Source organism: Alternaria alternata (genome assembly GCF_001642055.1).
Source record: "Alternaria alternata strain SRC1lrK2f unplaced genomic scaffold CC77scaffold_16, whole genome shotgun sequence".
In the NCBI taxonomy this organism is placed as follows: domain Eukaryota; kingdom Fungi; phylum Ascomycota; class Dothideomycetes; order Pleosporales; family Pleosporaceae; genus Alternaria; species Alternaria alternata.
Genome location: NW_017306205.1, coordinates 596333 through 615099, shown reverse-complemented (window position 1 = coordinate 615099; position 18767 = coordinate 596333). Strand labels below are relative to the sequence as shown.

Sequence of the window (18767 nt, the reverse complement as noted above, 5' to 3'; positions counted from 1 at the left end):
AGACGCCATGGATAGCCCTCCGCCGCTTGTAGGACTAAATGCTCGAGTCCACATGCTCCGAATCTACTCAGGATATTATGAGACGATGTATGTGGGCGTGATCGACAGGTACTCATTCTTCTTGGAGCAAGCCCAAGCGAACCGAGGTACTTGTGGCTTGCAGCGTAGAATGCTTGTGGCTTGCGGGATTTGATGCTACATTTGGGTTGAGAGACGATGACGTCTGGGAGGCTAAGTGGTAGTGCGAAGGGTTCATGTGCGTGCGAAAGAAGGCTTCGGAACGGGGCATGTCGAGCCGAGGCAGATCTGTTTGACACGAGACAAGACGGCTCGACCACGTGAGCTGGCGTGCGCGCGTTGCGCGTATGAGCCAGTCCGTGCGTTGTGTTTTCGGGTCTGACGCGACCATGGAGACGGTCGCGATAACAGTGATCAGGCAACAGCAAAGAGTCAGCATCACAAAATTCGCGCCAGAGTCTACTTTCGCATTACAGGAGCTCACTAGCGGTGCCTGCTCTCATCTTCCCGGCCTACCTTGAACACTCGACATCATGGGCCCCGCGCCGCCCAACAGCCAGATGGCTCCTCTGCCTACGGACCTCCCCTTCCGGCTCGTCAGTAAGACGATTGGACAAGGCGCATACGCTTCGTACGTAGCCATACAACTCTATACAAGATGAGAGGAACTCGCTAATGGTAGAGACTGTAGCATCCGCAAAGCCGTCCCACACAACTCGCCCAAGCCCGTCATCGCCATCAAGTTCATCAACAAAGAACATGCCCTGCGAACCGGCCGCCTCACGCCGAAACAAATAAAGATGGAGATTGTATTGCACTCGCATCTCGGGAAGCACCATAACATCATACACTGCCTGGGCTCTGGAGAGGATGCGCTGTGGACATGGATTGCCATGGAGTTGGCTGAGGGCGGGGACTTGTTCGATAAGATCGAGGCAGACGAGGGCGTGGGCGAGGATATTGCGCACTTCTACTTCACCCAATTGGTGAATGCTGTGACATACATGCACAGTAAGGGCGTCGCGCATCGCGACATCAAACCTGAGAACGTGCTATTGAGCGCCGAGGGAGACCTCAAACTCTCTGACTTTGGATTGGCAGCACTCTTCAAGAAGGACGGGCAACTACGACTATGCAATACCGTCTGTGGCTCGCCGCCTTACATTGCTCCGGAGATTGTATCAGGAAGGCGAAGCAAGAGAGCTGATATGCTAGACAGTGGCTATGCAGCGAATATTTGCGACATCTGGAGTTGTGGTATTGTTCTCTTCGTTCTCCTTGTCGGCAATACACCTTGGGACGAGCCGACCAAGCGTTCGGCCGAATTTAAGGAATACGTCGAAACCGGAGGGCACACTACCGATGAGCTCTGGAGCAAAATCCCTCCTGAACTCACCAGTCTGTTACGTGGTATGCTGAAAGTCGACCCTAAAGAACGCTTTACCCTCGATGAAATACGCACACACCCCTGGTGTACACGCAAGAACCCATACTTGACAGCGAGTGGACGCAATGCGAATCCAGTGGGACTGGCGACACAGATGTTATCCCAATTACGCATCGATTTCTCAAGACCGCCGACGCAATCCCAACGTGGATGTTCGCAAGATGTAAATGAAGATGGGGATGCCATGGACATCGACACTGATTCAGATCCTCGTCGCTCAAGCGCTGTACATTTCCTTTCTTCAACGCAACCCGAGACTCCATCTGCGGAAACACCTTTCGACTGGGAGCGACCTCCACGTATCGCCTCTTACGACGGAATTTCCGCATCGCAACCTGTCTCGATACCCGATAACCGTCCTATCAATACGAGCTCGACGCCTTATCTATCCCAACTTCCTTCTTCAACACAAGATATGCTCTCTCAAGACCCCTCTATGACACAATTCAGCTCCACCCCTGGCGTCCCTCTGACTTTTACTCAAGCAGCCAGGAAGTTCGCCGACATCCTTCCTTCCTACTCTCTGGCACGTTTCATCTCTCCCCATACTCTCGGCCTTCTTATGCCACTTCTCCTTACCGCTTTGCATCGGCTAGGTGTCCCTGCACCATCCTTTAGTGAAGCGCAGATCGAGGAAGCAGAGACAGCAGGGACAGCTAGTATACGCGTGAAGATGGCAGATGGGCGGAGACAAGGCTTGAATGGCCATATTGTCATCGAGCAAGCAATATATGAAGGGAGTGCGTATTGGGAGGTGAGGTTCGTTAAAGCGAGTGGAGATCCGTTGGAGTGGAGGAGGTTTTTCAAGAACATGGTGCTTTGCGTGGGCGATGTGGTATTGCGGCCCAATTAGATAAGAACAAAGACACATTACGGAGGTAATATGTTGATATACCCTGGGTTGTATAATGATGGGATGGGATCATAGGCGTTGGCTAAGCATTTAACGATATAGGCAGATGGACTGAGAACTGGGCTAGGCTGGCGTGGATATATCTATGGGGCTGTTGGCAATTGACGCTGTATTCTACGGAAGACGATATGACAACAGCATCATGAATACGTGAAACAGTTCACTGCTGGTGGTCGTGTAACAAGTCAATCATCTCAGAGAACAACAGTATCCCAAATTGTACCATTAGGTAATAACAAGGTATCACTTCATGCCTATGTCAGATGAATAAATGATCCCACATGGCGTTGTTTGCAGAAAGCCCCCCAAGTTTCGCAAAATCTAGTTCTCGCTTTCCAAGAGACAAGAAGCCTTCCTTGGAAAAGCTCGAAATGTGATTCATGGCAGATATCCGCAAATTTCACCATGCGCAGTCGGTATGTAGTCAGCGATGATAACAGCTAAAGGGATTTTCTTTGGCTGTTTACAAATAGCATGCCAGCTCAATGTAACTATATCGTCATGGCACCGAAGACAGCGGCAGCAATGGCAACGACCAAGCTACTCATTCGTACAGTGCTCGCAGCACTTGTATCATCGCCATTTCCGCTTCCGTTACCAGCCCCACTCCCATTCGGCTGATCCTCTGCCTTCAGCTCACCCGCGCCATACGCCTTGAAGCCTCCTGAGATAGAGCTTGCATGTCCAGTAGATCCCTCTACACACTTGCTATCGTCCTGAAAAGCATCCCAAGCTTGCTTCCAAGCAGCATCGGGATCAGCATAGGTTGTCGCAGTGTAGAAAATCTTACAGTCACTGGCTTCGTATATGTACTGTAGAGGCGTACCGGAAGCATCGCCTTTTCGCACTTGATCCTGGGATTGAAGGCGTGAAGCTCCATCTCCGGCGCGTGTGATTATTTGCGGAACATTCGCAACTGCTGATAGAGCATCGTCGTTGGCGGAGTAAGATGATAGGGAGAGTGCAGAACTCATGTTCAACGCGATCTGGGCAAAACTTTGCCAGTAGATTAGTGGTGTTACTTCGCCACCTTTGGACCCGGTCACGGTTTGAATAGGCTTAGTCTCTGGTCGGCCACCAACTGTGACAGCTTTGATGCCGGCGATGTTCTTGAGCTCTTCATGGAAGGAGGCGCAGGATGAGCCGCAAAGAGCGTCGGTATACATGACGATGTTGGATGCATTGAATGGAGTTGGGCGGGTACCATTCACGAAACGCCAACCTTCAGGGAGGATAGACACTTCATCAGTGTACTGTGTTGGTGTTAGCATCGAGTATATTTAAGCTAGAATGGTTTCTGTACTCACATTGTAACGCATCGTCTTTGTGTACGAGTCGTCATTCAACTCAACTGGGCCATTAAAGTCATCCCATCCATCGAAGTCCGCACCATCCGCATTGCGGAAGTGCCACCAGGACCAGTACCTGAATGTATAGCTTTCCTCAATACTTTCTTCAGTATACTGGGCAAACCTTCTAGCTTTGACCTGGTCACTTCTGATCTCGTTGATAGCGTCGCCAATCTTCACAAAGGCATCAGTGGCTCTGTAACGCTGCCCGGAGAAGGGCTCCATCTCCGGAAAAAGCTGCATAAAGGCATCAAGAAGCAGATTAGTGCTACCGCCACCGTTCTCGCGTAAATCGATGATGAGTTTCTGCTTGTTCTCACTCATGCACTTGCTGAGAAATGAAGCAATCGTGACCTGCAGTGTGGAGAATGCAAGGTCAGTGTATGTCTCGCACATATTGAATGCACTAATAACTTACCTGAAACTCGTTGCAGAACTCAGATTCACTCAAGTCCTCGCTAGGGTTACTGAAAGAGATAATCTTGAGAACTGCAACATCGTCGTAACCATCACCATTGAGAAAGTACCCAGCCACTGTTCCACTTGAGTCTTGCTCAACAACATTTTCTGCATAAGATCCAGAAGTAGGTGTCATTGTCTGACGCTTGTTGCGACGGTGGTAGACGCCGGTGGGAATACGGGGAACTGGGCCAGGAGCGCTAGGCGCTATAATATGACTGATACCAGCAGGCATCTTTGGTTTTGGCAGAGCGATGTCAAATGAGCCCGAATCAGCCTTTGTATTGGCAGAGAGGGGCGAGGAGCTGCCGGTGCAGAATCTGTCGAAAAATGACTGTCCATCAGTAACACCTGCGAACATAGATGCATAGTCTGAGGATGCGCCGTTAGGTATGGAAACTGTTGAGCCATTCGCCCATGTGATATCAGTGCTGGGCCCGTCATATCTCCTTTGATTCATAAAACTCCCAAGGTTGTCGGTATCTCCTTTGGACAGCATGTCGTTGATGAGACCGTCGGAATCGATGTATTGTGACCAGGAAGTGGACTTGAGGAAATCGTATGGGTTCTGACCATTGATCTCGGTAATCTCGGAAACGTCTGAACTGCCCTCGGCTACACTCGCAACATCATCAGCCACATAGAGCTTTGGAAGTGCCTTGCCGTCCTCCGAGATGGAAGCCACATTGATCTGTCTGAAGAAGTCGAACACTGTGAGTATATCGGGCCTGTAGTTGAAGTGGAAATTTCCAGTACGGATAGTAATGTTCTGAATAGCTAGTTGAACCGCATATTCACTGGAGAAGGAGTTGAGGTTGTCCTTCACGCTATCCAGTTCTGCTTCGATATCCAGGGGTCCAAATTCCCAATCATCGCCTGGTTTCTTCAACCACACAAGCTCGGATTGGAACTGCCATATCTGCTTCAACTCATCAATAAGCTGTGCGTTTCCTTGGACGTCGACCGGGACGGAATCAAGACAGTCGAAGGCTACCTGTGCTTCGATGGAACTGGATTGCCTTAGATCCGCGGCAGCAGCTGCGCAGGGCTCGGAGGATGAAGATTGTGCTGCGACGAGGGCCGTTGAAGCCAAGAGCAGGGCACTCTTCAGCATAATGACATGCGTGGGCCCCCGAGGGCGATCTTGTCCGAAAAATAATGGAATAGGGTTATTGGACACCACTCGAGCAATAAGCAAAACAAAACACGGAATTCAACAAAGCAGCTGAAGACTGAGGCGGTAGGTGACGCAGTGACGGTAGAGGTCTTAAGAACCCAAGAGCTTGGGTGTCTCATCGGAAGGCAGCAGGATGTCGCCTGCCTCATATAGGACCAAGAAAAGGCGCGCTCTAAGTTGCTTTACCTTCCTCAGTCTAGGCTTTCGGGAGGCCTGAGCCGCAATGAGACGATTGGGATTGGCGCCAGGATCTCCGCAGATGACATCCGCCTTTGAGTTGGCTAGTCTGCTGTTAGGGCTGAAAATCCACAGCCTACCAGACCTCGCTTCCACGCACCGCCCATTCGAAGTTCAAAGCCCATCTGCTGTACTATACAGCACAAGCTACCGCAACACGCATATTGGCGCGCCATTTAGGTCTTGGCTCAAACGCGCATTTGCATCAAGGCGTTTCCTGAGGAAGGTGGACTGGTGTTGCGTAAAAACTGAGGCACGATTGACCGCCAATCAGACCACCAAGCATTACATGCATGAGCTTTTTCTCCATACCAGGTGTCTTTTTGCTGCTGTACAGCAGTAGCGTGCCAAGTGTGGCACAGTGATATGCAGGATTCAGAGTGAGGCGCGGACGAATGCCCAATGGAGAATCGCGTCTGCATGGTTAGACGAGCGACGAGGGGTTATTTTGTTCACCGGTATGGACTATGACTGATTACTGTTTCTATAAAAGTTATGGCGAGCAATAAGAGTAGTTGGGATTTGTGCAAATGTGCTGCGTTCCGGTATTGCGAGTGATGGATGAAGGTTGCTGTCCTGTAACAGAGGATCCCCCCTGAGGTCATGCCAAGCCTTTCGCGTGTGAGAAGTGTATCTTACGTCTCGCACGCACGTCAGACTACATTTTGACATACCCTGATTCGAGAACATAACGATACACTGCGCCTTGTGACAAGAGGCGCCCTTGCGAAGTAAGGGCGTGAGTGCTCTACATTCAGGTACAATAACACCTTGAGAGCCTATGTAGGTAGCCCGAAAGTCATTCTATACTAATCAAACCATCTGACGCTAATATCGATCTTCCGCCGGTCAGCGCAAGCTATGGAACAGGCAATCCATATGGCTTGATGACTGAGGCTATTTCAAGCTGTGCAAAATAGATCTCAGGCTACAGGCTCCATACGTTGCCTTGGCAGGTGATCCTAGGATTAGGCCACCAGAGATCAGCCCTAGACTCAGCCCGTCTGTCCTAGATAAATGTGTGACGGACCAAGTAGACATCAACATGGGCTTTGGCCCCCAACTACAACGCCATTTCATGGGCTCTAGGAAATTGAGTAGCTTGCTGGAACAGCTGACCTAATAATCATATACCAGACTGGACAGACCTTGTGATATAGCCATAATCCAAGGGTGTGCTAGAACGTCATCAAGACTAAGACGCTTCGCCGCATCGGGGTTCAGCAAACGCAGCCAAGTCAGAGCATACCCTTAATCGGCGCATCTGTCATGCTGGGTGTGTAGCACTTACTTCGACGAACCGACTCTTCTGCCCGCTTACTGATATACTTCGAGAATCCGGTTCCTTTGCCTTTGAAGATCACAGTCTTTGTCCACGTACTTCTTGATATCTTTCATTCCGAATAGCGATCTTCCCACGAGCAGCTTGTACATCAACGCCCCTCAATTCCACTGATCGATTGCCTTGATATGCCTTCCTCCGATCGTACCGGGCTTCAGGACCGTGGCCGCGACCTTGGGGCTTAGATGACCCAGTGTGCTGCAAACGGTAGATTAGGATCTCGACTCTGTGTGTACAGAGTATTCGAGATCGATAAGCTTAACCTCGCTGTGAAAGCCAAGGAGTACGTTTTCGGGCTTGACATCACGGTGCGTAATGTTCTGACCATGCGGTTAGTGGTGTGCGGAGGTGAATTGAGTGATTTATACGGAGGTATGCTGTTCAGTGAATCGGCCTTTTGTTTGTTTCTTAATGTTCGAGTATAGGCTAGGAAAGCCGCTGTACTGTTTCCGAGGCGTTCTCGTCCATCCGCCATCTTACTCCTCGTTTCTCGCTTTGTGACGTTCGATTAGCTGTTTGATTGGAGGGTACTGAACCTTGCTTTCGTCCTTTACATCTATTCCCTTATCAGTGAAAAACGAGAAGTAGGTAAGAGAAGCGACTATCTATCGATTACTTCAAGTCTGCAAGAGCAGAATGGGCTCCCTTAGTGATTGAGACGTTTGCGTCTACGACGTGCTGTATAGGCGCCACTTTGTTCATTAGCGATGTATGTTTGGGCTGCGTGCGGCCGAATGGTGTTGTTTTGAAGACGTGGCTGTAGCAAATTTCAAAGTCAGAGTGTGTGCATGAAAAAGTCACATATAATGCTACGCTCTATCACTCTCATCGATCTGGTCTCAGTCCCGTTTGTTCCTCGTCACCAATGTGAACGCGGGTCTCAGTATTCACAACACCGACCGTCACAACAAACGCCCAACACATATTGATACCAGTATCAACGCTGCCACACAACTGTCACTACCTTTTGTATCTTCATCTTGCTAAGTTTAGATTTAAATACGTGAGCTCTCTTAAGTTGTTCATCAAGAATCGAACCCGATTTGGCATTCTTGGGCATTAGCCCACTCAGCTCTGCTAGATCAAGGTCGCCGATTCGATTCCTGAAGACAGAAGGGAGACTGAGCAGACGCCCAGATTCGCCGGGTCGCACAACGAACGTCTGGCGAAAGAGAATAAGGAGTCCGTCACCATGGGTCGCGTGTGAGGGGCGCCCATCAGAGTTCTGTCTTGGTAAGTTTTTTTGTTAACCACTCTCCTTCTGTAGCTTCTTTGTAAGGCGCTCGCTTGTGTATACAAATATAGCGCCAAGCTTGCGTAGAGTGCGGCCCTCTGCTACTTCGTTCCTTTTTCTCGCTTGTACATGCTAGAAACAGCAGTGTAGCTCGAATAACGTAGGATATAAAGCATACATATCGGCGTTCACAGAACCGTAGAGGACTGTCTCTTAGTAGAGCAAATTTCGGGCGTCATCAAGGTGTCAGGCCCAGGCGCTGCTCAACCACTTCCACAATCTCCCTCCAGTCTTTCATTGCGCCGCCTCCGATATCTCCGCACGCCAACTCTTTCTCCATGGGCTGCAGCACCTCGAACCAGCCCCCGTTCTTCACACCCCACTCTTCCTCCAGTACCAGCACCTGCTTCTTCGTGATAGGCTGAAACCACATGGCAGTATTCATGCTTGGTGCGACTAATATCCTCTTTCTCTGTATGCCACCTTCATCTTGCGGCCATTGCACGCCAGGTATGCTCCTTACCGGATCGATCAGACCAGTGGTATCCCACGCGCGTACAACAGATAGCAGAAGGTTTTCCGATAAGCCTTGTGTTATCTTAGCGAGCTCGTTGGCGCTCAATGGTGCAATGACCATAATGTCTGCCCATCGCCGTAGCTCAATATGAAGGATCTTGTTGCCTCGTACCCATGGTGCCCTCCACTCGTCTTCGTCAAAGTATATTCCGTCTACATTCGGCAGGGCTTCTATATCTTCCATGGAAGGCTGTTCGCCGCTCTGTCCCTGCAGGAAGCTGGTCGCCGCAGCCGTGAATATGAGTCGAATCCGTACATTCGCATGTTTCGCTAACGCGTTGATCATGTTTGGTATCTTGATGGTCGCAACCGACCCTGACGCGCAGAGAAGGATGTGGATCTTGTCATCGTGGTGATGGAAGTCGAAAGGGTCTGTCTTGGGAGGGTCGTGGACCTGATGTTGGACAGGTCTAATGTTGAGCGGCTTGAGGTCGTGTACTTGAGCGGTCATGTTGTGTTACCTTTAACAGGTCGTCACTAAGTGTCAGTGTCTAACTAAGAAATCTGAGCGAGATGTCTGAGATCTAGACATTGTCCCACTGTTGAGTGTGGCGGCGGCGTTACGAACGCGGTTCGCCATAGTGGGGGAGGGAGATGTGGTGTCGTGAAGTTTGACGGACGCTAATCCGCTTGTCGGATGGTTCGCGGGAAGTGCCCGGCAGCTGCGCAGTCAGCGACACTTCAGTCGACCCTTCTCGAATTTCAACGTCGAGCCACACAAGACATAGCGTGTAACACATTCCGAAAGCCTTGGGCTTCTCATTCTGACTCTGTCCTCATCCAGCCACAGTAGATCACCACTCGAACGGAGTACCGGCGCCTTATCTCCGTATCACTCCGTCCCACTTTGGTACACCAGATAATCTTCACCATGTCGTGCAGTCAGCCCAATCGTCGGCGTGATCTGTTCGTAGAAATCTTCATAGAGGCTCAAACTTCACATTCGAGCTGCATGTGCAGTGCTGGGCAGTATCTGTGTCAACGAATAGGTATGATTTCATCAATAGCGGGGTTAAGGAGTTAACGGCGGGGTCGTCCGTCATTATGTGTGGAGTGCCAGCGTCATTGCGATGATGGGTACGCGCCAGGTGCTCAAAGATCAAGCTCATCCGACTTGGTCCGTCCAGAACCTACATCTCCAACAACTAACAATCTCTCTCGGTCGAAGTTCTGCAGCAGCTTGTCTTATATCCGCCGGAAGACACTACCCCCGTCGATACTCAGCAGATCGAACCACAATAACATAAATAACGACAACTTCACTTGCAAAAACCAACTATCACAATCACCAACACTACTCAGTACCAACGAGAATACAAGCTTCACGATTTCTATAATGTCTCTGCTCACTGCACCTCTCGGTCGCGATGGCCCCCAAGTCACCCGCCTGGGTTTCGGCCTCATGGGCCTGTCCGCCTTCTATGGTCAGCCCAAACCCGACTCTGAGCGTCTAGCGCTGCTTGACAGAGCTCATGAGCTAGGCGAACGTTTCTGGGACTCTTCAGACATGTACGATGGTCGCAATTGCAGGCCCAGCAACAGCTTACAAGTGCTTTAGGTACGGCGACAACGAAGACTTGATTGGGAAGTGGTTCAAGGCCAACCCCGACAAGCGCAATGATATCTTCCTAGCAACCAAATTCGCGGTCAAGAACATGGGCGCCGAGATCGACTCTTCTCCAGAATACGTCAAGGAGGCCGTCGAGAAGTCTCTGCAACGGCTCGGGATTGAACAGATCGATCTTTACTACTGCCACCGTGTTGACCAGAAGACGCCCATCGAACTCACTGTGCAAGCCATGGCTGACCTTGTCAATCTCAAGAAAGTAAAGTACCTTGGTCTTTCAGAAGTCAGCGCCGAGACGTTGCGAAGAGCGCACAAAGTTCATCCTATCTCTGCTGTACAGGTTGAATACTCTCCTTTTGCCCTGGAAATTGAGAGCAAGCAAATCGACCTACTGAAGACATGCCGTGAGCTAGGTGTGGCCGTGGTTGCCTACTCGCCTCTAAACCGCGGTATGCTGAGTGGTGCCCTCAAGGGCCCAGAGGACTTTGAAGAAAGCGATTTCCGTCGATTCGCGCCTCGTTTCAGTGCTGAGAACTTTCCCAAGAACCTCAAGCTTGTGGAGCAGATCACCGAGGTTGCAAAGGCCAAAGGCGTCACTCCCAGCCAATTGACTTTGGCGTGGTTGATGGCGCAGGGTGAGGACATTTTCCCTATCCCAGGCACGACTAAGGCTGCGCGCCTGGAAGAGAATGTGGGAAGTTTGAAGGTTGAAGTGAGTAAAGAGGAGGAACAAAAGATTCGCAAGTCATGTGAAGGTAAGTGTGCCTGTGCGGACTGCATGTGAGACATAGGCTGACTTTGTGCGCCCCCGTTTAGAGGTGGAGGTTAGTGGTGGACGCTACCCTGAGAGCTTCATGAAGTCGTGCTATGCCGATACGCCGTCACTTGAGCAGTACCGAGATGGTGGTGCAGGCTCGGATGGGAGTGGAGGTGACGGAAAACCGACCAGGACAGCGGATATCATTGGCGGGTCGTAGAGCATCATGTTGGACGAGAAGGAGCGGATGATGCAGACAAGGGAGGAAAAGACAGGCAAAATTACAATCTGACTCAACTCTCTACAATGTCCCCACAGCACACCGTGATTGCCCACAACATGTGTTTACTCCGTGCAGGTGTGTGGTGGAGTCGGGCGCGCCGGCGCTAGCTGCGTTCGACGGCTGCTGGGATGTTACCGCTTTGGGACAAGAGAATCCCTGGCAGCGGTGGAGGGAGGGCATGGCGCGATTTCAGCGCTGACCTCACACCCGAGTCAACTTTCCACCATCTAGACATCCTCGCATCCACGCCCAAGACGGCCCCTCGCATCCATAGAGAGATAGTGAGACAGGGCAGTGCATCCACCTGCGAAGCCATTGGCCCTCGACGCATCTAGCAAGAGAGCATCGTAACCTCGCGCACACGTCAACCTTGGTCCAGCGCAGCCATGGGCTTCATCACCGGCTTCGTAGGTGCTACCGGCCCCTTGCAGTGATGCCAGCTAACCCAAGACAGCTCGGGGGCGTCACCCTCACCACGGGCGTTCTCTACCTCACCATCTCGCTGCACACACAAAACCGCATAACACAGGCCGCGCTCCTAAGACAGCAACGCCAAGTCCTTACCGAGTTCTACGAGCCCAAGAAGCCGGAGCCAGAGCCCACAAGTCGGGAAGTGCCGGTTGGTCTAGCTGAAATGGCCAAGGACAGGTGGAACAGGAGCCTCGAGGAGGGCGTGAAGAAGGTGTACACGACAGATTGGAGGAGAGTACGCGAAGAGGCCGAGGACAGGGCAAGCGCCATACTGCAGAAGATCAGGGAGGGCAGCAAGTAAGCGTTTGCCCGCGCGCGTGTAGATTAGAAGCATGTGAAGGTGGCGCGATAGCACGGCTGCGACGATACCCTTCCTGCGACTGTACAAATATCTGGGGCTTGCAATTGGATCCGCAAAGGTTCACGTCTCCGCACTATCTGTTCCTATTGTTCGTTTGCGTTTGCATGGCCACACTACGCGTCTGCCTAGCCCTCCTCCCACCTAACAACATCAAGTCAGTCATAATTTCGTCTCCAACAACACCGCACATGCCTGCGCAAACATGGCATCTCATGGCAAGGTCCTCGATCTGTTCGACGACCGCTACCTGGAATTGCAGGACGTCATTGGCAACGTTGAGCCGCTGCCCACACTCGTGCCTTATGAGCAGTACAAGCAACACGCCATCGTCTACCGCATGGACACGAACCATGACATCTTCATGGCGCTTCTGCAGGAATTCACAGAGCGCAAGTCACTGGAGACGGGCAAAGAGCTGTGGACGTGGTGCGTGCAATGGCAGGTTGATGAAACCGCTACTCGCCAGCCAGCCGTAGCACCACACTCACCCAAGAAGCCTCGTATCGATCCGAGACAGCCGAACAGTCCTACTATGCAGCCATCTTTAGGTCGTGGCGCGCCCCCAATAACCGCCCAAGTTCGCAGAATCGATCCCGAGCTGATGCATCAGGAGGATATGCTGCGTATATTGGTCGACATCGTCCAGGTCAACAGCACTGTGGTGCCAAATTTTATCGAGTTTCTATACCGATGGATCGACTTCTACGAGGGAGATGGAAAGGCCTTGAACGCGGCTCTGTATGGAGAAATTCCAAGCTTATGGGACTTTGAATATCATCCGATTCTTGTTCCTGAGGACGTTAAAAAGAAATTAGACGAGGCAAACAGTATCACAAGAGACGGGAAGGAATATGGAACAGGAATCAAGACACCAAAACACGCCAACGCAGAAGAGCTCGCTCAAAATTCGCCCACCAAGAAGATGCGTCAAAAGCCCGATTTGGCGACATTTGAGCGTAAGTTGGAAGAAAGTGAGCGTCTACAGTATCACGAAGTACATTTCGGCATACAGCCTCCGAAGCTCAACGAGCCTCTGCCGCCTCTTATCAATATTCCTCGGGACCGGGTCAAACGAGCGAAGTACCACGCTGCTTGCTTCAAATCACGCCAACGCGCCCTTTACCTGCTCATGGAAGCTGGGGTTACTCCGCAACAGTTGAAAGATTACAAGAGGTGTCAGACAATGAGTCTGAAAGACACGCCATCGCGCGAGGGAGCACATGGCCTCGAAAACTACGAGAAAGATGCGAACCTTGCGCAGATGATTCATTCAGCCAAAGAGAAACAGAGAGTAAAGCAGATGGAAATTGCCATCAGCAACAAGTTGGCACACGAGGCTCAGCTTGCTGGTCACAGCACTATTTCCGCAGGTTCGTCTGGTGTGCCTCTCATCCCTATCATGCCCCCAACCATTCACAGTCTGGATATAGCTGGCCAAATATCACGTGAGATTCAGCAGACTAAGGATGAGAGAAATCAGAAGATCAACATCGTTCCTGTACCACTTGTGGCTAAGATGAAAAGCCTGCTTTTCAAAGGCGCAATGGACAGAGCAGCCTTACTAGAGATATGCGGGCCTGATGGGCGGTTAGCAAGCCCACCTTCTTCTGTCGATACTGATGGCCATGGGTCGAAGAACGAAGATGAAGGCAATGGGAGCACCGATGGAGACTCAAATGATGACATCAGTGCCTCTGGGGACGGATTGTGTACACTACCTAGACCAGTACTACCGCCGGTCTCAACGCTCCCTCTTCCAAATCTACCACCGCCATCGCGTCCACCTCCAGTAATGATGTCCAGTCAACCTCGAAGCTCTTTTGACTTCAATCCTTCGTTTTTCTTGCAGCAACAATATCCATCCGGGCACAGTGGTCCGTCTACCTCTGGTCCTGCTCCCCCAAGAGTGTCGTACCAGGAAATTATGGCTGCGAACAGTGCTAGAATCCAACAAAATGTCCTGGGTGGACAGGTAAGTGTGCAAGGTCCTCAATCTACCAGCAACACTAGATGCGATGCTTCGAACATGATCCAAAGAGCATCCGATCCACCCACGGAGACCGGGCAAGCTTCTTATCCTCGACCATCTGTTCTGATAGCATCTCGATCTTCAAACATAACTGTGCCACCACCACCCGGATTTGAACACGATGGTCCTTTTATCTCTGGAAACATGCCCCCTCCGCTCGGACCTCCACCGCCGCCGCCGGCGGCCTACCCCTCTACTAAACCTCAATCTGATACTTACAGCTCAAATCTGCCTCAACGAATTCAGACATCACCGTCTTATCCGGTTGGATCTGAATTCTCTACTCCTGCGCCACCACCAAATTTCGCGCAGCGCCTTCTAGCCCTGGGTCATGCTACTAGCCTTCATCAGGGACTTCGTAATACTGGGCCGACATTACTACGAGAACCAGACATGTCAGCTCCTAACAGCCCAGGTAGTCAGTACAGATCAGCCCAAGAGCGTCAACAGTGCTCTCGTACGCTCTCTTTACTTGATTTTCCCTGCTCGCTCCCTCCCCACGCCAGTATGCAGCGTATCACTCCATCCCCACTCACACTTCGACCACCGCCCTCTCCACTTTCGTCCCTAGCACCAAGCTTGCTAGCCACCTCGCCTTTTACCACCTCTCATAATGGCATTCCAGTTCAGATCTTTTTGCCCAGAATCCTCATCCCCTCTAACACCATTGGTCCAGGCGGAATGAAACTAGGCAACAGTGGCTGTGCCGAAACAGATGCTTTTCTTCTCGGATATACGCACCCTATAAGCGGGAAAATCACTCTTAGTCGCGCCGTCTTCTTACCTTTGGGTGTGTGGATCAATGCGCAGGATAGGGTGCGAAAAGGCAAGTACAAAGTATTGGAGAGCTACATAGCACCGAAGAGAGATACTTCAGTCTCACATCGTGCTGTTTACGAGAGGGTGAGACAGGCTTATGATCTTATGAAGACGGGATCGCCGGCAGCGAGAGAGTGGGAATTGACGAAGAGGTGGAGGGCTAGTAGGGGGAGGATGAAGGAGACCCAGAGAGGTGCGGTCTGGGAAGGTTGGGCTGTGGATGTTGATAGGGAGATTGCGATGAGTAAGGAGGATAGGACGGGTGCGTTTGTGCAAGATGCGTTGATCGATGGAATTGATGAAGATAGCGAGGAAGTCAGAAGGAGGAAGGAGATTGACGAATTGCTTGAGACAGACGAAGCATGGGATTATGGAGAGGATGAGGATGTGCATATGCACGGCTAGGATCGAGTAGATGGGGTGTGACGGCATTCAAAAGCTTCATTCAGGGCGGAAGTCTGTCATAATGATTTTCCTGAACTAACTTTTGTAGCAAGGGTAGATTAGATACACCGCCCACCATCCACTTCGAGATTGACCCCAGTGATGAACCCTGCCTCCTTACTTGCCATGAATATACACGCATTCACCACATCGTCTACTTCCCCAATCCTGCCCATAGGTACATTAGACGTAAACTTCGTCCTGTTTTCCGGCGTATCTTCCATTCCGGTAAAAGCAGAGAAGAGACCTGTCCCTGTAACGAGGGGGCAAATGGATACGACGCGGATCTGATGTGGACCGTATTCTGCTGCAAGTCCTTTTGTCGCCTGAATGGAATGTGAGTAAATAGAACACTCATGCAGATTGGAGCCACTATAAGAAGACATGACTCACGTTCCATATCGCGCCTTTACTCGCATTGTACCACACCAATCCTGGTCTTGGCCGCGTAGCCCCAACACTGGCAATATTGATGATCACACCTCCTTCTTTACGCTCAATAGCTTGATCTACCCAAGCATTGCAGCCCAGATATACACCTTTAACGTTGACGTCAAAGACCTTTTCGAATTCATCTTCGGTGACAGTCGTGGTAGGTTTGTTAGTATAACTCCAACCTGCGTTATTCACGAGAATATCACAGCGGCCAAATCTCTCGATACAGGCTGAGATGGTGGCTTTCCAGTCTGAGGTTTTGGTAACATCCATTTGGTGAAAAGCAAGGGAGGAGGGATTTGTTGCTGCAGTTGCTTCCCCACCAGATTTATTGATGTCGCAGACAAGGACTTTGGCTCCTTCGGAGGCCATTCCTTTTGAAATACCAGCGCCGAAGCCTGAGCCGCCACCTGTTGAGGTTGTTAGTGAGTTATGAGAGACGAGACAGAGGATGCGATGTACCAGTTACGATGGCGACTTTGCCGTCTAGTCTACCCATGACGAGAGCTCTGGCGCCTGCGATTCACAATGAGTTATGTTTAATCGACCACGATTTCGAACTACCAGCGCCAATGTCGATTGTCGGATAGGCAGCAACGGTGTTGATGTTGTGACTGCGAGAAGGACAGTACGGTCTTGCCCACCATTTCATGCACCCTGCTGTCTGCCACCGGTATCGCATCTCCAATCACAGTCTGCCGACTAGTCGTTTCCAAGGTTCCAGCACAGCACAACAGTGAGGGGTAAGCGTGATGCCCCGCATGATGTTGACATCGTTTTGGAGGACCACCGAGATTTGAACCAATTGGAAGTCATCTACCCCGATAGCTCCTCTGTGTCCAGCGTCTCTGGCGTCCCTCCGGATCACCTTTATTGGAATAGCCGAGTGTAACAGCTAATCAACAAATCGGTCATGTAGGCTATATGATGAAAGGTGGGGAAGCTTTTGGTGTCTGCAGATGCCTTTGTTGATGATCGCGGAATCGGCGCGCCCTCCGCTCGAACATCACGACTCCTCGTTACTAGAGCACACTGCTTTGCGCTGATTATCTTCGGCTGCCGATACGTATCTCTCGATACGACCAGTTTCTAGGCCTATAGAATACGCAGACAAGACTCTGACCAATAGGAACATGGCTGTGGACAGCAAACATCAGCTCCCGTTTAAGGTGTGTACAGACTACTCAATGGTTTCTCATATTGTACTGATACGTTCAAGCTCAAAAATCCGAATTTGATACACAACCTATCCTTTGTGGATGGTAGCTGGGTACGAGCGAAATCAGGAAAGACATTTGAAGTAGTTGGTCTGTCACTGGAGCGCATTTGAAGACTCCGATCTAACAAGCCGATAGACCCTGGAACTGGGAAGCCGTGGATCGAGTGTCCTACAAACGATGCATCAGATGTAGACAATGCTGTCAAAAGCTCACACGAGTGTTTCAAGAATTACAAGAAGATCAGCCCTCGACAACGGGCGCAGATGCTCTACCGATGGGACGCTCTCATCAAAGAGAACAGGGATGATATAGCGACTATCCTTGTGTACGAAACCGGTAAACCCATATCTGAGGCGTATGGAGAGATTGACTATTCGACGGGCTTCACATGGTGGTTTGCTGGAGAAGCAGAACGTATACAGGGCAGTGTTTTCACTCCTGCACTACCAAACAGACGCATCTTCACAATCAAGCAGCCACTCGGCGTTGCTGCTGCGTTGGTACCATGGAACTTTCCCATCGCGATGGTTCTTCGCAAAGCTGGTGCCGCATTGGCTGCGGGCTGTACAATGATCGTAAAGCCCAGCCCAGAGACACCAATCACTATACTCACGCTTGCGTATCTCGCGCAAGAAGCTGGATTCCCCAAGGGAGCTTTGAATGTCCTGACTACTGATCTTGATAAGACACCAGAACTCAGTGAAGCACTCTGTCGGCATCCACTTGTCAGTAAAGTCACCTTTACAGGCTCTACACGCGTTGGCAAGCTAGTTGCTAAGATGTGTGCTGATAATCTGAAGAAAGTTACACTGGAGCTGGGAGGCAACTGTCCTGTTCTGATCTTTGACGATGCAAACATTGAACAGGCTATGACCCAGATCTTCGCACTGAAATATCGACACGCGGGTCAAGCTTGTATCACTGCGAACCGAATATACGTTCAATCTGGTATTTTCGACAAGTTCCTCGAACGCTGGAATGAAGAGACGCAAAAGATCGTTGTCGGCCACGGTTCAGATGAGAAGACCACGATGGGACCAGTGACGACCCCAAGAGGCGTCGAAAAAGCGCTCGCGCTTGTTGAAGATGCGAAGAAAAAAGGCGCGAAAATCCACACGGGTGGAAACAAGATCAAGAAAGATGGCGGCTACTTCTTCGAGCCTACTGTCATTACCGGCGTTACCTCAGACATGGATATTGCCAATGAAGAGGCTTTTGCCCCGATTAGCACATTCATCAGGTTTGATACTGAAGACGAAGCGGTAAGGGAGGCCAATGATACCAGCATGGGTCTTGCTTCCTACTGCTTCACAAAGAACGTTGATCGTACGTGGAGACTATTCGAGAATCTGGAGGCTGGCATGATTGGCCTGAATACAGTAAGTCAGGCGCGAAGGCATTGCGTTAATGTACTAATGCATTCTAGGGCAACTCTTCCGCTGCAGAGTCGCCATTTGGGGGCATCAAGCAATCTGGCTATGGCAAGGAGTCTGGGAAGGATGTCGCTGTGAACGAGTATCTGATTACGAAGACTGGCACTTTTACGCTAGAGGAGCAGTAGTTGTGAGTTAGTAGCTGGTTTTGAAGGATGATGTCTGTCTCGGACGCATGCACTGGCTTCCACGTATG

At 50.8% G+C, this 18767-nt stretch overlaps 8 protein-coding genes across 8 annotated transcripts; 5 read left to right on the top strand and 3 right to left on the bottom strand.

Moving 5' to 3' along the window:
• The first annotated feature begins 408 nt into the window (after positions 1-408).
• CC77DRAFT_993861 (serine/threonine-protein kinase Chk1) lies at positions 409-2615 on the top strand. The gene is made up of 2 exons (XM_018536427.1): positions 409-649; positions 710-2615. Exons 1-2 carry the CDS (start codon positions 552-554, stop codon positions 2316-2318), a joined length of 1707 nt encoding a protein of 568 aa, XP_018383726.1. The 5' UTR covers positions 409-551; the 3' UTR covers positions 2319-2615.
• A 1276-nt stretch (positions 2616-3891) lies between these two features.
• On the bottom strand, positions 3892-5550 carry CC77DRAFT_226342 (hypothetical protein). Its single transcript, XM_018530732.1, has one exon. It carries the CDS (start codon positions 5298-5300, stop codon positions 4134-4136), a length of 1167 nt encoding a protein of 388 aa, XP_018383725.1. The 5' UTR covers positions 5301-5550; the 3' UTR covers positions 3892-4133.
• Positions 5551-8414: 2864 nt separating this feature from the next.
• On the bottom strand, positions 8415-9203 carry CC77DRAFT_1063622 (flavo protein; the record flags this gene model as incomplete). Its single annotated transcript, XM_018528640.1, has 1 exon — positions 8415-9203. The coding sequence occupies one exon, from the start codon at positions 9201-9203 to the stop codon at positions 8415-8417; it is 789 nt and encodes a 262-aa protein (XP_018383724.1).
• A 524-nt stretch (positions 9204-9727) lies between these two features.
• Positions 9728-11337, top strand: CC77DRAFT_226069 (aldo/keto reductase). The gene is made up of 4 exons (XM_018530730.1): positions 9728-9741; positions 9921-10261; positions 10311-11074; positions 11136-11337. Exons 2-4 carry the CDS (start codon positions 10089-10091, stop codon positions 11294-11296), a joined length of 1098 nt encoding a protein of 365 aa, XP_018383723.1. The 5' UTR covers positions 9728-9741; positions 9921-10088; the 3' UTR covers positions 11297-11337.
• A 328-nt stretch (positions 11338-11665) lies between these two features.
• CC77DRAFT_225997 (hypothetical protein) lies at positions 11666-12262 on the top strand. The gene has a single exon (XM_018530729.1). The coding sequence runs from the start codon at positions 11793-11795 to the stop codon at positions 12129-12131; it is 339 nt and encodes a 112-aa protein (XP_018383722.1). The 5' UTR covers positions 11666-11792; the 3' UTR covers positions 12132-12262.
• A 131-nt stretch (positions 12263-12393) lies between these two features.
• Positions 12394-15444, top strand: CC77DRAFT_940848 (hypothetical protein; the record flags this gene model as incomplete). The annotated part of the gene is made up of 3 exons (XM_018534751.1): positions 12394-12691; positions 12740-13969; positions 14261-15444. 3 exons carry the CDS (start codon positions 12394-12396, stop codon positions 15442-15444), a joined length of 2712 nt encoding a protein of 903 aa, XP_018383721.1.
• CC77DRAFT_1022516 (oxidoreductase ucpA) lies at positions 15214-16772 on the bottom strand. The gene is made up of 3 exons (XM_018525480.1): positions 16381-16772; positions 15877-16328; positions 15214-15809 (listed from the first exon to the last, which is right to left on the bottom strand). Exons 1-3 carry the CDS (start codon positions 16415-16417, stop codon positions 15543-15545), a joined length of 756 nt encoding a protein of 251 aa, XP_018383720.1. The 5' UTR covers positions 16418-16772; the 3' UTR covers positions 15214-15542.
• Positions 16753-18746, top strand: CC77DRAFT_1096861 (aldehyde dehydrogenase). The gene is made up of 4 exons (XM_018529867.1): positions 16753-17087; positions 17138-17225; positions 17274-18517; positions 18565-18746. Exons 1-4 carry the CDS (start codon positions 17052-17054, stop codon positions 18697-18699), a joined length of 1503 nt encoding a protein of 500 aa, XP_018383719.1. The 5' UTR covers positions 16753-17051; the 3' UTR covers positions 18700-18746.
• The last annotated feature ends 21 nt before the right edge of the window (positions 18747-18767 follow it).

Bases quoted from the DNA above. Each gene is read 5' to 3' on its own strand.
- CC77DRAFT_993861 (XM_018536427.1), top strand. From the start codon at position 552: ATGGGCCCCGCGCCGCCCAACAGCCAGATGGCTCCTCTGCCTACGGAC. The intron at 650-709 runs GTACGTAGCCAT...TAGAGACTGTAG, and splicing joins GGACAAGGCGCATACGCTTC to CATCCGCAAAGCCGTCCCAC.
- CC77DRAFT_225997 (XM_018530729.1), top strand. From the start codon at position 11,793: ATGCCAGCTAACCCAAGACAGCTCGGGGGCGTCACCCTCACCACGGGC.
- CC77DRAFT_226069 (XM_018530730.1), top strand. From the start codon at position 10,089: ATGTCTCTGCTCACTGCACCTCTCGGTCGCGATGGCCCCCAAGTCACC. The intron at 10,262-10,310 runs GTACGATGGTCG...CAAGTGCTTTAG, and splicing joins TTCTGGGACTCTTCAGACAT to GTACGGCGACAACGAAGACT. The intron at 11,075-11,135 runs GTAAGTGTGCCT...GCCCCCGTTTAG, and splicing joins GATTCGCAAGTCATGTGAAG to AGGTGGAGGTTAGTGGTGGA.
- CC77DRAFT_226342 (XM_018530732.1), bottom strand. From the start codon at position 5,300: ATGCTGAAGAGTGCCCTGCTCTTGGCTTCAACGGCCCTCGTCGCAGCA.
- CC77DRAFT_1096861 (XM_018529867.1), top strand. From the start codon at position 17,052: ATGGCTGTGGACAGCAAACATCAGCTCCCGTTTAAG. The intron at 17,226-17,273 runs GTCTGTCACTGG...ACAAGCCGATAG, and splicing joins AAAGACATTTGAAGTAGTTG to ACCCTGGAACTGGGAAGCCG. The intron at 18,518-18,564 runs GTAAGTCAGGCG...AATGCATTCTAG, and splicing joins GCATGATTGGCCTGAATACA to GGCAACTCTTCCGCTGCAGA.
- CC77DRAFT_1022516 (XM_018525480.1), bottom strand. From the start codon at position 16,417: ATGGGTAGACTAGACGGCAAAGTCGCCATCGTAACTG. The intron at 16,329-16,380 runs GTACATCGCATC...CAACCTCAACAG, and splicing joins CAAAGTCGCCATCGTAACTG to GTGGCGGCTCAGGCTTCGGC. The intron at 15,810-15,876 runs GTGAGTCATGTC...CATTCCATTCAG, and splicing joins GTAAAGGCGCGATATGGAAC to GCGACAAAAGGACTTGCAGC.